Below are 15,042 nucleotides of genomic sequence, written 5' to 3'. Positions count from 1 at the left end.
AGGATCGATGAACATTAGACCGATGGACGAAGTTCAACCAGAAGACCGATGGACGATGCGATGGAAAGAAGCGTTCTCATCGATGCTCTGGACAGACAAACACTTAAGAAGATTTTCTAAGTATTCATCCAAGCGTGCAATGAAGATTTGAAGATAAGGATAAAATCATCACATTGATAATCAACAGTTGGAATTATAGTTTATCTTGTTAATAATGCTTATCCATGTAAAAGATAAACYTTATCTGTTAGCTAGACTATTTGCYAGAAAGTAGCAATATATAGTTATCTTAGTATTAGCCAACTAGTATAAATAGATGATTAGGTCTATTGTAAAAGAGCATGTGATAGAGAAAAACGCTTTTACTCTTTGTTTTACGTTTCATTTTTTATTAAGTAAAATCTTTGAAGCTCAAAACTGTTCTTGAATGTTCTTATTTTATTTTTGAGACTTCATAACTTTTTTCGTAAAATCACTATAATTTGGTTATTCATAACTAGATTATTAGTGTTATTGAGAGATCTGGGATCAACATAAATCAATTCGCCTTTGATCATCAAATGAAATGTGAATAATTCGTCCACTTCTCTTTGAAAGAAAGGGCACTTCCGTACTTTACATCATGAGTGAGGTGAATGGTTATGCTAAGACCTAATCGAATATAAATTTTCAACCATAAAAATCATCTTTTCAAATTAAAACCATTCTAATAACATAATAGAGCCCTAACCCCAAATAAACTTCAACAAAGAATTTAAGAAATTTAAAAAGGGTGATGATCTTACTAGAAATGGAGATTCAATCCCTTTCTCCTCTTTAATTTTCACACACACCTACTACGAATCTATGATTCAACCGATGGAAATGAGGTAGCGTTTGGTACGCAGACGTTATTCGACACTGGACAGGACACGATAATAGGACTGGACATAACTGGACAGGATAGAACAAGTGTATATCTAGTGTTTGGTACAACTAGGACTGGACGGGACAAAACAAGACAAGTTACCCTAAAAAGTTGTTTGATGATTTTAAATATTATATAATATTTATTATTAACACAAATAAAGCAAATAATTAAAGAATTTAATTTATAAATATTTTTACACAATTTTCATATAAATGAATACGTACATGTATAATGGTATCAAATTTGAATAAAAATTTTGATATAATTGATGGTAGTATTAGTGATGGGGTGGTGGAGGGGTTTTTGGTTATGGTGGAGGTGGTGGTGGCCGACGGTTGTAGTGGCGATGGGCGGTGGTGGTCGGCGGCCGACGGTGGTTATGGAGGTAGAGGCAATGGTGGTTGATGGACAACGATGGTTATAGAGGACGTGGAGAGGGTGGATTGTGGTGGTGATGGCTGTTGTCAACGGTGAAGGAGGTAGTTGTGACTGATGTAGTGAAGATAGTGGTGGTGGTGGTTATGGTGGAGTTGAGGTGGCAATGGACGGTGGTGGTCGATGGTTGACGGTGGTTGTGGAGTCGTGGATGAGGTTGTTGCAGTAAAGGGGGAGTTGGAGATGGCCAACGGTGGTAGTGGTGATGACAATGGAAGATGGTGGTTGTAAAAGTGGCAATGGACAGTGGTGGTCGATGGTCAACGGTGGTTGTGGAGGTCATGGAGGAGGTTGTTACATTATAGGAGGAGGTGGAGGTGGCCAATGTTAGTAGTGTTGGTGGTAACGGATGGTGGTGGTCGGTGGTCGATAGTTGTTGTAAAGGTGGCAATGGAGGTTGTTGTAGTAGAGGAAGAGTTGGAGGTGGCAAACGACGGTAGTGATGGTGGTGGTGGCAATGGACAGTGGTGCTCGACCATGATAGAGGTGGCAATGGACGATGATAGATGGTGGTTGTGGAGGCGATGGAGGATGTTGTAGTGGAAGAGGAGGTGGAGGTGGTCGTCGGTGGTGGCGGCGACCAAAACTAACGACGACCGAAACTAGCAGTGATGGCCATTAAAACAAATACCATATTAAAGTTATATATCAAACTATGGTAGATTAGTAATATTTTAGTTTTTGTCTCATTTGTGTCCCATCTTGTTCCACCTATTTTGGTGGAACAAGAAAAAACATTTTTTGTCTCATGCTATCCCACCTTATCTCAGTTCTTGTCTTTGTCTCATGTCACGTCAAACGTGTGATAAAGAGTTTTTGTTCTATCTCATGTTACACTAAACATGGAACACTAAGTTTTATCCCGTCTTGTCGCGTCTTATATACCAAACGCAACCTGAGACATGAATAGAACCCACCCGCTTGAATCTAGCGTAGGTAAGACCTCTTTCAACTCCACCCATTATCTTCATTTTGTTTAACCAAAATGAACCTTGGGTTATTACAATACAAACTAACCCTAAAGTAGTATTATCCTTGTATTTCCACCACTTTCTCATTTTCCGGATCTCATCGGAACAATTGAGAAGTAGGAAGATTCGACAAATCGAGTTTCAAAAGCCCCTTTCTCAATCTCCCCATACCCTCGCTCCAGAATTTTTGTCGTTGATTCGTGCTAAACCCTAATTAAAGGATCACCTCCTCCTCTGAATCACAGACTTCATGGCGACTGCTGCGTTCCTCAGGTCTCTTCGTCGGCGAGACATCTCATCTGCTCCTCTCTCCGCCTTCAAATCTGTATGCTTCTCATTTCTACTTGAATCTATTTCATCTCTTGTCTTTCTGTTTGTTTGTCTCAATATTTTTCTTAGTGCTTGTTTATTTTATGATTTTAGTCGATGGATTGAACGAAGAAGCTCGGGAAGAACGAAATTCATGTCAATCTTAGTTGTTTGTTTGTGTATATGGGATTGATAACTTATACCTTTGTTCTTCCATCTCATGTTTAATGTCCATTCGTGTTTTTCCTACTTTTTCCAACTACAGAACTGACTCTTACATTTTAGTGTTAGGTTTTTACTTATTCGATTGTTTATGATTACCATTTTTTCTATTTAATTAAATAATTCCTGTTAAATTTGATGTTCAAATAGTAAACAGATTTGTAGGTTTTCAACAATGCACTCTGATTTGCGATAGTGATGATATATTTTTTAGTAAGTTTGTTATAATCTATTGTTGGATTATTGGCCATGTCTTCACCATATTCAGGACTGGTTACTAAGTATATATAAATTTCTGTTCTTGCAGGTTCTGTATACCAAATATCAGTCTTCGGCATTTTCTGCTTGTGGATTGAACAACCCAATACATCATTCAAACCTAGTTCAGAAACCTGGTAATTCGTTTGGGGTTCATAGCATTCGCGCATACAGTTTGTTGAGTTTGAATGATCTTAGGGACAATAAAGGTGCTACAAAACAGAAAACAAGAAAGGGCCGTGGAATCGGATCTGGAAAGGGTAAGACCGCAGGCAGGGGTCATAAGGGACAGAAGGCTAGAGGGACTCATAAGTTTGGTTTTGAAGGTGGCCAAACTCCTTTGAGGCGTAGAATGCCCAAGCGGGGTTTTAAGAACCCTTTTAGCCTTGAATTTCAGGTAATTTCTATTCGTTTTCTATAATAATTTTAACGCCAATAACATGTTTTTGATGTATAATACTGCCTCTTTTCCAATAGACGTCTCACAACAAACTTTTCTAGTGTTAGGTTTAGTGCTTTTAAACATCACAACTGTCAATGATTCTCTTTTTTTTGTAAGGGTGTCCGGGCCAAAGCCCGACTAATCCCCGGCAAATTTGGAGGCTAAACATGGCCTTACTTAAATGTCGCCAACACTCCTCTCCCAGGGCTCGAACTCGGGTTCATGACTATGCCACTAGGCTGGAAGGTCTTTGTCGTCAATGATTCTCTTGGTTGTGTGAAAAATCAAAAATCTACTAACTATATATATATATATATATATATATTTATATATATCTAAGCATTAGATTATTAGTATTTTGGAAATCAAAAGTTTCAGACGCATCAAACTTTGAATTGGGAGCTGCAGATTTAGAAAGAAACAAACAAACTCATAGCCGAATACATATGCAAGATGGGTGATTAAGGATAATAACGCTATTTTTCACAAAGTGGGTAGATAATTTACTCTTAGTAGAGCATACAACAGCTCGTCTTACAAGAACCATAAGTAATGGATACGCATGGTCGATAATCTTCAGCAAAAAATTCTAGTGGTAATTTTGATGAGGAACGATTGGGGGCGTCAAGTGATTCATGGAGCTTAAAATATGTAATCAACTGCGTTCATTGTAGGATCATTCTCTGTTCATTTAAATCTTGATATGGTGATAGTGATACTCATAAGCCAGGTGCTGGTTTCCTTTCTACTTCTGAATCAGTATCTATTACAAAGCAAATTCACACCTAAGAGAAAGCTGCACCACATTTTTTGCAGCCAGTTGGTTTGGGAAAGATTGCAAGGTTGATCAATGCTGGGAAGATTGATTCTTCAGAATTGATCACAATGAAAACCCTAAAGGTATTATATTCATCTTTTTTCTAATCTTACTTATAAGTCAAATGCGGTGGTATTGTTATCTTGTTTTGAAATAGGATACAGGGGCGATAGGAAAGCAAATAAGAGATGGAGTGAGGTTGATGGGACGTGGTGCCGAACATATAGAGTGGCCAATTCATCTTGAGGTGATCCACTCGTTTCTTTTAAATCATTACGACAATTTCCTTTTTTGGTATTACATACGAGTTTGCAGGTTTCAAGGGCGACTGTTCGTGCAAAAGAAGCAGTTGAAGCAGCTGGTGGGACTGTGAGAAAAGTGTATTATAATAACCTAGGGTTTCGTGCTCTGCTAAAACCAGAGTGGTTCGAGAAGAAGGGGAGACTGCTTCCGAAAGCAGCAAGACCTCCACCAAAGCAGATGGACAAAGTTGACAGCATTGGCCGTTTGCCAGCTCCAACAAAGCCAATCCCCTTTGCTTGATTACCCTTTTTTTCAGTTTCTTTAGAATCCCTCCTCTCCAGGCATCAACATGCTAACAAATTGAATTTGATGTTTATTTTCATGAAATTGTATTGGATGTTGATAATGAGTTCTAATTGGTTATAAGGAGTTGTCGTGGGCCTTAATAGATACAAAGCTTCAAATGTATATTTACATATGATATATATATACACAAGTATAGTGTATAGCTAGTCATATATATGAATGTATATTACATATGTATGTATACAAACATGTATATATTATACATATACTTGTATATAAGTACATTTAATGTGTGAATTGGAGGTTTTCATCAAATCCAAGGATTAGTGACGGATTCCCAAGGACTATTTTACCAACAAGCTTGACAATCGATATTTGGTAATCTTACCAAGGTTTAGAAAGGGTAAAAAAACCAAGAATATTTTGACTTTGTTTTAAAATTAAAATCTTATAATATAAAGAAAAAACAAAAACGAATTCATTGATTTGAAGTTAATTGGTTGTAACATCCAAAAATGTTGCATGATGAAGGAAAGGATTGACCAGACAATTCTTGAGATTTCATAAACTATCAAGAAACTAGAATGGTGAAAAGGAAGCAGCAGCAGATTGAAGCTAAAACACCAAAGCCGAGTCCCAGGAGCAAACAAACCTTTTTTTCTCTAATTAATTTGCTTCGCATCATCACCCTGTACTCCTCCATCATCGCTTCGTACTCATCCTTGAGGATCTTCTTCTCTTTCCTTAGCTGCAAAAACCATATTTTCCATTTTTATATTTGTTATATATATCAAAGATGTAGTTTTCCCATTATATATGTTGTTACCTTACCTCAATAATAGTCTTAACAAGCTTTTCAGTTGCTTCCTTCCATGAGGATATTGTTTGTGAAGTAATAGTATTCACCTCCTCCTCCTCCTCCTCCTCCTCCTCACCTGATGAGAAAACTCCATCCATCACCAACAGATTCATCGTCTTGACATCCAACTTGTCTCTTAACTGCACATGTGTAACAGATTCTTCCTTACTTTAAAAGACTATACTGCAGATAATATAGAATTGAATCATCCAAACCTTTCTTAGGATTCTCTCAACTATTTTCACATTCTCAAATGATGTCTCCTGCTTCCTATCAAACATATCGTCCTTGCAACTCATGTGTGATGATGATGATGATGATGATGATGCCTTTATATGTTTAGCTCTGCCAACCATAAAAACTATTATTCATTCTTTTCCTATAAAAACAAATTAATTCTTCCCACATTACAAAAAAATGCAGTGTCATTCCAGTAGAGAGCTGCTATCATGCACTTGGCATGTCAATCAATATTTCTATTATCTGATGTGCATACATCTCGACAGCAACGGTCAACGACAATCTTTTAAATTAATGTCATCAACTATATTCAAGATAACAATATACCTTGCTCCAAACCGTAGGGTGGATAGACTCTCGGATAAATTACAAAGACTTGGTGAGCAACAGCAAAGTAATGCAGTCTGGGAGTTTCCTCCCTGAATGGAAAACAGAATTGCTGATTATACAATCATTATAATGTATACACATAATGAGATGGAGGGTTGTACTAACAAGAGCATCCTGTAGGATTCGAGTAAGCTTTGAATCACGATAAGGGACGTGATATGCTTTGCCCTGTTGACTCGATGTCAAAGCATTAATCACATTTCCAAGCACAGAAAGTGATTTGTTAATGGCCTTGGCTTCTTCAAGAACCCTTCCCTCGGCACCCGTCTTTTCAACCTTCTCAGATCCTGCCAAGTCTACAAGAACAAGCTTTCCGCTGCTCACCCTGTTCATAATTCCATGCTAGTAACTACAGACGTACAATTCTAATAACTTGTAAATTGTTGAAGCAAAAATACGAGACCTTTTCTCATTTGTTACTTCTTTCTGAACAGTAAATATGTAGATGCAATGACTTCTACTGCTTCCCATGTTCATTCCTACATGAGTTGGCAAGTCAATCAAACAACTAACATGAAATTTCTACGATGATTTTATGAACTCATGACTGAAGAACAAGGTTCAAAAAGGCGTGAGGCGTGGCATGGCGGCTAGGTCAAGCCTCAAGCCTTAAACGCCACGTCGAGGATGCGACGTTTTTCAAGGCGTGACATAAGGCGGCAAATTTGTATGTCATATATAGAATTATATATATATATATATTATCTAATCAGATAATGACATTAGAAAATTGTACATTCATATTAGAAGGAAAATCATATAGATTATAATTATAAAAGTAGGTTTTTGATTATATATTTAAAATAGAACTTAAAAAGGTAATTTTACAACTTCATTTTAGCCGTGATTCTATAACGTTTATAAATTTGTGAAACTGTGAGTGATGTGAATAGTTATATCTATAAAAATGTAAAATCTAAAGTTAAAAGTGTAAAAACACAAAAGATAAAAAATAAAAAAATAAAAATAATTTGGAAAAAGATCACGTGTTACAAAAAAGGCGCGCCATGGCGTGAGCCACGCCTTACAGAAACGCTATGGGCCATTTCATAACGGCGGAGATGCGTCTTGTGCCATATCACGCCATGGCATGAGCCACGCCTTACAAAAACGCTATGGGCCATTTTGTAATGGCGGAGAGGCGTCATGCGCCATATCGCGCCATGGCGTGCCTTTTTTAACACTGCTGAAGAATTATATATATATATATAGAGAGAGAGAGAGAGATAGAAGAATACGAGTCTCTCCAACTGCTCTATTTGCTATTCCACTCTGCATCACCAAGATGAAGAAGCAGAAGATAACTAATATTTAGTTTTCTTCTTGAATAGTCTAAGGTTTTCACAAGAGAGATTTATAGTAAAGTCTGATCTTACACATAGGCTTTTTAATGCTTCTTCACTGTCAAATATCGAGATCTGTAAAATGGTAGGTCTGTTACTTATTAAACTGATACATGTTGAAACTAGTCACAGTGAACACGTACCATTTAAGTAATTTAACGGCACAAAACCATAAACTTAGTTGTAGTCATAATGATTCAATGAAACTATAAACATTGTGATGAGTTGGTTCACACCATCAAAATTCCATTATAAGTTCTAAAGCAAGTCACTTCTCAATGTGTATCAGAATAATGAAAAAAGCCTCAACCATACTCTGGAAGTCATCTGCCATTTACAAATGTTTTGTTTGGTCCCTCCTTTCCATGTGGTCCTTCTTTCCTTGGTTAGACCTTCTATCATTGTCTGATATTGTTCTTGACGGTTCTTTTTCTACTTGTAGAATTTTCATGTAGCATTTATCGATTGTCTATCTTGAAATCCAGAGTTATAGGTGAGAGCATGCTTTTTCAATCTTAAACTTTTGGTGTTGTGGTTGGCTACTTGGTTTAAGATGGAATCAAGATTTGAAAGAATTGTGCTGAAGGCAGAATAAGAATCTGCAAGAGGTTAAGAGTCCACAAGATTCAAAGAAGTGTCATGAAGTCATTTTTCAATTGTATCATCTCTGTGTTGGGATTATTCTTTTGGAGATAATCATTAAGAGAAATCTGCATGTGGGTTTGTACATCATTGATATATGCTGCTGCCTGCTGTTGATAACCCACATAATTAATTTAGTTTTGCTGCATGAAGATCTTATTCAAAGTTCAATGCCTGATTGTGATCAGGAGTTTTGCCACTTGTTGAAAAGGTTTGACAGCCTGCTCAATTCTCGTTCTGTTGAGGTTTTACAAGTAAAATCAATTTGAAAGGGGGATGTCATGATGTAGACCCTTGTTAATTGAAGGTGCCTTTGATTCTTCTTTGCAGGGTTAAGTATTTTATAGAGTGTGTACTATTGTTTTTTTTACTCTTGAGGTCTGCTTTGTACCACATAGAGTTCTAATATTTTTTTTTATGGAAGTACCAAGTACCTGAATCTATGCTGTTAAAATCGCGATATATCGCAGATATATCGGATATCGGACTTGGGGAAAAAATCGGTGGTGAAATATCGGTCCCGATAATATCGCCGATATTTACCGATATTTTGATGGAAAATCAGTCTGATATACCAAATTTCTATAAGACAAATATTTGGGCTTTTCTTATTACATGTTGGGCTTAGTTTTTTGGGCTCTTTATTTGGTCACATATATTAGGTCTCAACTATTACCTAAACGAAGAAGTGAACATATTAGATGATGTTGACTCGGATGCCGAACCTATTGCTTGCGATTAGCTCGTTTTTGAACACTTTTCCTATTTTGTTTTGTGAGACTTGTTTATCAGTTTATGTGATGTTTTAATTTTGAAACTATATTTCTAAACTCTAACTAATGCATATGATATGTTTATTGATGCATATATATAATATATATATATATATAATATAATTCTAAGAAATATTATATTAACCGCTATTTTGGACCGATATATCACCGACATAACTGATATATCGAATAGTGGTCATGACCGATATTTTGTATTTTGACCGCAGTAACAGCATAGATCACTAGGGAAAAATTTTGTTCCAAATGGCTGATAATTTGAGTGACTTGAATGTTAAAAACACTAACACTAAAACTGACAACTAATGAGAATGTTGTTGTGAAAAACAAGATAATGCAAACTGCTCATAAATTGGGATCTGGCTCATTTCGAAGTTCAGAAATAATCTAGATTTGGAATACAACAAAGCGAAAAAATAATTTAGATCATATTTTATTATGTATAAGACGAACATTCTACAAGCTTGTTGAGAAGATTTGGATTTCTTAGCAGACTTTTACACAGAAGTATGGAAATGCAACAAACTGAAAAGTTTCCATATGAAAGATATTTAAACTTACTTCTGTTACTCCAGATAACAATATGCCATGCCCTTTATGCTCTTTGACCTGTATGTTGTCCTTTGATAAATCAAAAAGGTCCCTGCAAAAAATACTCTCAATTGCAGTTATAAGACATGTTCTTCAACCACAAAATGCTTGTGCATTATAATTGGAAACTTTCTGTGTGCACTTGGGAAGATATACAATCAGTTGCTAACCTTACTCTCTCCATATAAATCTCTACCTGCGGTGTCAAATCATGTAGATTGCATCTAGTAACGGATTCCTGAAACATTGCATCATATTCTAGTTCTAATGGCATGAAGAGAATAGTTTTCTTATACCATTGATAGTTTGATCGTGTAAGCATTCGCTTCACCACAAAGTTTTATAGCCTCAAAAAGCTCATCTACCACTCTGGGTAGTAATCCTTTCCTGTGGTTGACCATTTCCAAAATGTTGGCCCCCTGATCCAAAAAGCCAAATATGGACTTCATTTGAAGCAACTGTTTTTGGAACATTGCATTTATATAATGCACATCACCTCCATGGTATAAGTCTTCCCTGCTCCAGTCTGTTAAAGTTCATATGAAAATTCATCAGTTTGATACTAAAGCTATTTGAACAAATAGAGACATCATAGTTTTCATTCAATATCATATAACATTTTCAATTAATGCAAAAGCATATAACTAGCTAAAAGGATTCATTTCCAGGAGTCTGTTTTTGCTTGAATAGCAGTTTCAGAACACATCACAGGAGTTTATCGAATAGAAATAACCAAATAACACTATAAAATTATCATAGAGTTGAAATTGTAAATAATTCTCGGTTCCCCTATTTGTCATCAATCTCTTTAAAAAAATCAAATGTACATAAGTAACTCATCAGATTAGATTGTACACATACCTGTCCATATGCGATAATTGTGCCATTAATTGCATTAACAGTATCTGTTACATAGATATGAACATCAAAATCAAGAATTAAGATGAATACATTATTCTAATGGACTCGAACGATAAGTTCCATTTCCCTATATTTCTTATATACGTGTATATACATTTGTGTGTGTAAACAATACCTAAATAACTAAAGTATTCAGTGATCTAAGAGTAACATGAAAATTTAGCTCCAATTTCTATAGAAGATGATGTTTACCATAAATCAGAGAAGAATTCAACAGAAATGCGCTGGAATGAGGCAAAAACAGTCCAGGAAAAACACACAAATCAGTAGATGATACCTCTCACAATAGGGCGAGCCAGAAAATCGTAGACGTCCGCCTGCTGGGAATCTTCATAAAACACCTTATCAAAGCTAAAAATGTATTGTTCATCCTTATCATCCTGACAAAGGAAATGAATTATACTGATAGGGTATAGTCACAAGAATTGTGTTGCTATTACATAATCGAATTCGTAAAGCGAAGAAGATGGTGGGCAACCTTGAGAGTAAAACTTTGAGAATCAGAGCGTGCGATGCATATAGCTTCAGCATCATCTACAGGCCTGAATCTCGCGCAGACGCAAATGTTTGCCATGATTTGAGCGTGTGTTGCAAGACTAGATGTTCATATACCACCTTTTGATTTCCCGCCTTGCGTTACCATTTCCACGGATTTTGGTTTGATTTGGTCTGGTGCACTGGGGATGGCGTAAGTTTCTTTTTTTTTTATTCATTTTTAAAATCAAACTCAATTACCATTGTTCGAAAAATCTCAATCAAACCCAACTTATTTAAATCAACTCTTAGAGGTTAAGCTGGATCAGGTTAGGTCAGCGGTTTACTAATATTCATAAATTTGACAAATAAAATACAGATCAATAATACTAAAAATCTATCCAACAAAGTCATTAGTTATTATAATCATCTAAAAATATATTTAAATCCTCAAGTATTGGAATCAAACTTCAAAAGTCTAATGATAGCATCCGATTCAAATCCTCAATCAAGTACAACCTTCTTGCACCTCTCCGACTTTGATATTGGATTCCCCTTGTGTTCGTCTAGAATTAAAAAAAAAGGTTAAACCATTTATTAATAATATATAAACATGAAAAAGAACCATTATTAAGTTTACCTTCTTCAAGAAAGTCATAAGATTTTCAGAAAATATGCAAACCATTAAACCACATCCAATTTATATATGCAAACCACTTAACCGGTAAACCACAACCAATTTAAAGAAGCAAAACTGTAAAAACTAGTAGAAAACGAGCGATTATTAACAAGCAACAAGCAGGAAACGAGCAAAAACTAGCAGAAAATGAACATAAACTAACAAAAAACGAGTAACAAAAGCAATACCTGTACAAGCATAAAACGATTTACTCACAGCTATCACAGTCTCGTAGCAAGCAAAAACTAGCAATAACCACAATCCTGTAGCAAACTAGCAACCATAGTCTCATAGCAAGCAGAAAACAATTCGGGAACTCAGGAAGCAGAATTGGGGACGTTAGACGTATATGAGAACAAGAGCAGTCCGGTCACCAGCAAGCCAGCAACCACAGTCTCATAGCAAGCAGAAAACAATTCGGGAACTCAAGAAGCAGAATTGGGGACGTTAGACGTATATGAGAACGAGAGCAGTCCGGTCGGCAACAAGCCAGCAACCACAGTCCGGTCGGCAGTCACGAATAAGGGACGTTAGACGTATACGAGAAGAGAGCTGAATTGAATTAGACTTGACCTAGACACATAGTTGTATTAAGTTTGGTCTATAAATTGGACCAATGATACATGTATTAATTTTTGGGCCGTAAATTAGATTAAAAAATATACATATTTTTAGGCTCTAAAATTATAATGTTGTAAATATCTCACACACACACACGTACTTTTACAAAAATAATATATATTATTGACGGGTTGGCGGTTTGGATTGGATTGAGTTATGCTAACTCAATTTCAATCCTCTAATTAGCGATTTGACGGTTTGACAGTTTGGCGGGTTGAGTTTAATTGGGTTGTTAGCGGGTTGGGTTGGACGGGTTTCACAAGTTAACGATTTTTTGTATACACCTAGTTGAGGGTAACGTAAAGACTTAGACATCAAGAGTCATTTTTGTTTTCAATTGTATCTTTGTAATTATCATCTATACACTTATAATTCATCTATATTTTTAAAAGCGGTCCTTACTATAACTTTTATTAACTACTTTATAAATTATTGAGTGAATTACACTAATGGTCCATGAGGTTTGTTCAAATTTTGGATTTCGTTCGTAAACCAAACTATCTTCACTAATTTTTCCCTAATTTACAACGGTTGACAGTAGTTATCAATGGTGGGTTGTGGTGGTGGTGGGTGGTGAATAATCTAATTGAGAAAGGAGGCGGGACAAAGAAAAGAAGTTAAATGATATAATTGCCCTCATATGGGAGTACTTGCATCCATCTAACTGAAGTTTTTAATAGTGTTAAGTAGAGGGACTGTGTGTGTTATGAAAATGAAAAGTTAGGAACTATCAATATAGATAGTTTGTTTTAAAGACCAAATCTAAAATTTGAACAAACCTCGTGGATCACCAATGAAATTCACTCTAAATAATTATATATTTAATATATGTAATTCAGTTTTAAATATTATATAGTTTTTGTATTTATACAAATTATTATTTAATATCAAACATATTAAAAAATTGTTTTTGTTTAATTTTAACTACTCTATATTAAATAATTTAATTACTGATTATTTATTATTATAATATATATTTGAAAATTATAGTTATTGTTATTAAAAATAATTTTATAGTAAATAAAATATATTATTTTAATACATGCCTATAAATTTAGCCTTTTTTTAAATGTAGTTAGAGCTTTGAGTTTTTTTTGTGTGTTAATAGTCTCATCAAATTTGATGTTTTTTTAATATAAAGTTGCATATACATATATATGTTGTGTGTGTGTGGTAATCGACTTTATTAATATAATGGGTAAATTAAATAATTTTTGATCAATTGTCAGAAAAAATCAAACTATTAAATTATCCTTTTATGTTTAATTAAGAAATAAAACTGTTCAAATCAAATGGGTCGTTTATTTTGAATATCACACGTATGATAATTATAGGGTTTTTTTAAATTATGTCATATATATATGTGATAATATTTAGGGGTAAATCAGTTTTTTTTTTAACTATCTTACTCTCTCTTCTTTCCTCTCCTCTCTCCCTTCTCTCTGACTGACGAACCTTACTCCGACCTAACTGATTCCAGCATACACCATTGCAATACCCAAGAACTTCTAAACAGTAAGATACAAACCAATTATGATACCAATAACTTCTAAACAATAAGATACAAAGCCATTGTGATACCCAAAAACTTCTAACAGTAAGACAGTAACCTACTGTAATACCCTTCTAGGGTTGAGACCAGATCTGATATGGGTTTTTAGGCCACACATACACACTGTGATACCAGCTCTAGGTTGCGACCAAATATGACTTGGGTTTTCCAACCAAAACACATGCATATCAACTGGAAACCTGTAAATCAAAAAAAAAAAAAAATGAAACAAATTGAAAACAATCCTTCCCTGGTAGAAGAACAAGAATGGAAACCTTTTCGTCCATCAATCTTTTTCTGGAAAGAAAAAAACATGATTGAAAACTTGCAAATTCAAAATAGTTACATGGGAAGTTGACAACCATTTCCATCTTCTTTGCATTTGTTTTCAATACCTTTTGTCTCTAGCCATCTCCATCTTTTGTATCGACCACCACCGCAAAGGGGTCTCCTTGACCTTGCTCAAACAAATGAAAATCCACGTTTCCATCTTTGTCAGCCATTGCTGATCTCTATCTCTCTTAAACATTCATGCTCATTTTCTCTACAGCTGTCGGTGCCTCTTTGCCTCATTCATAGATCTATGTTTTTCTTCAATTATCGATCTTCATTTTGTTGTTTTGTTTCAACCATCAATCTTGGTTTTGTTGTTTTGCTTCAACCATCGATCTAGATTTTGATTTAGATGGGGAGGTTTGATTTAGTTTGTTTGCCACTGTGGTTATCGGATCTTGGCTATTTGTGAGATTGAGGGAAAGGGAAAGGGAAAGAGAGATATTTTTAGGGGTTTTCTAACCAACTAAATCCCACCCCCTCCTACACTAACAGACAAAAAACAGCTAAAGACAAAACTTAAATATTTTCATTTTTAACCTTTTAATTTTTTAACTTTTAACCCTAACCTTTTTATATTCTAACTTTTAACCCTTTACTTTTTTTAACATGTTTTGTATTATTATTAATTAATAAAATATTAATAATACATATTAATAAAATATTAATAATACATATTTCAAATATAAATTA

General features: G+C 35.0%; 2 protein-coding genes across 2 annotated transcripts; one reads left to right on the top strand and one right to left on the bottom strand.

The window, feature by feature from the left end:
• The first annotated feature begins 2,339 nt into the window (after positions 1-2,339).
• On the top strand, positions 2,340-5,073 carry LOC112512499 (50S ribosomal protein L15). Its single transcript, XM_025118494.1, has 5 exons — positions 2,340-2,641; positions 3,155-3,502; positions 4,364-4,447; positions 4,522-4,611; positions 4,680-5,073. The coding sequence occupies exons 1-5, from the start codon at positions 2,567-2,569 to the stop codon at positions 4,905-4,907; spliced, it is 825 nt and encodes a 274-aa protein (XP_024974262.1). The 5' UTR covers positions 2,340-2,566; the 3' UTR covers positions 4,908-5,073.
• A 327-nt stretch (positions 5,074-5,400) lies between these two features.
• LOC112513542 (kinesin-like protein KIN-1) lies at positions 5,401-11,290 on the bottom strand. Its single transcript, XM_025119837.1, has 15 exons — positions 11,169-11,290; positions 10,968-11,070; positions 10,631-10,674; positions 10,266-10,295; positions 10,066-10,188; positions 9,940-9,965; positions 9,740-9,821; positions 7,779-7,820; positions 7,641-7,674; positions 6,806-6,881; positions 6,508-6,727; positions 6,340-6,431; positions 5,988-6,117; positions 5,745-5,912; positions 5,401-5,661 (listed from the first exon to the last, which is right to left on the bottom strand). The coding sequence occupies exons 1-15, from the start codon at positions 11,262-11,264 to the stop codon at positions 5,485-5,487; spliced, it is 1,443 nt and encodes a 480-aa protein (XP_024975605.1). The 5' UTR covers positions 11,265-11,290; the 3' UTR covers positions 5,401-5,484.
• Positions 11,291-15,042: the final 3,752 nt, after the last annotated feature.

This window comes from Cynara cardunculus (genome assembly GCF_001531365.2).
Source record: "Cynara cardunculus var. scolymus isolate 2C chromosome LG 5, CcrdV1, whole genome shotgun sequence".
Lineage (NCBI taxonomy): Eukaryota > Viridiplantae > Streptophyta > Magnoliopsida > Asterales > Asteraceae > Cynara > Cynara cardunculus.
This window is presented reverse-complemented; position numbering and strand designations above follow the sequence as displayed.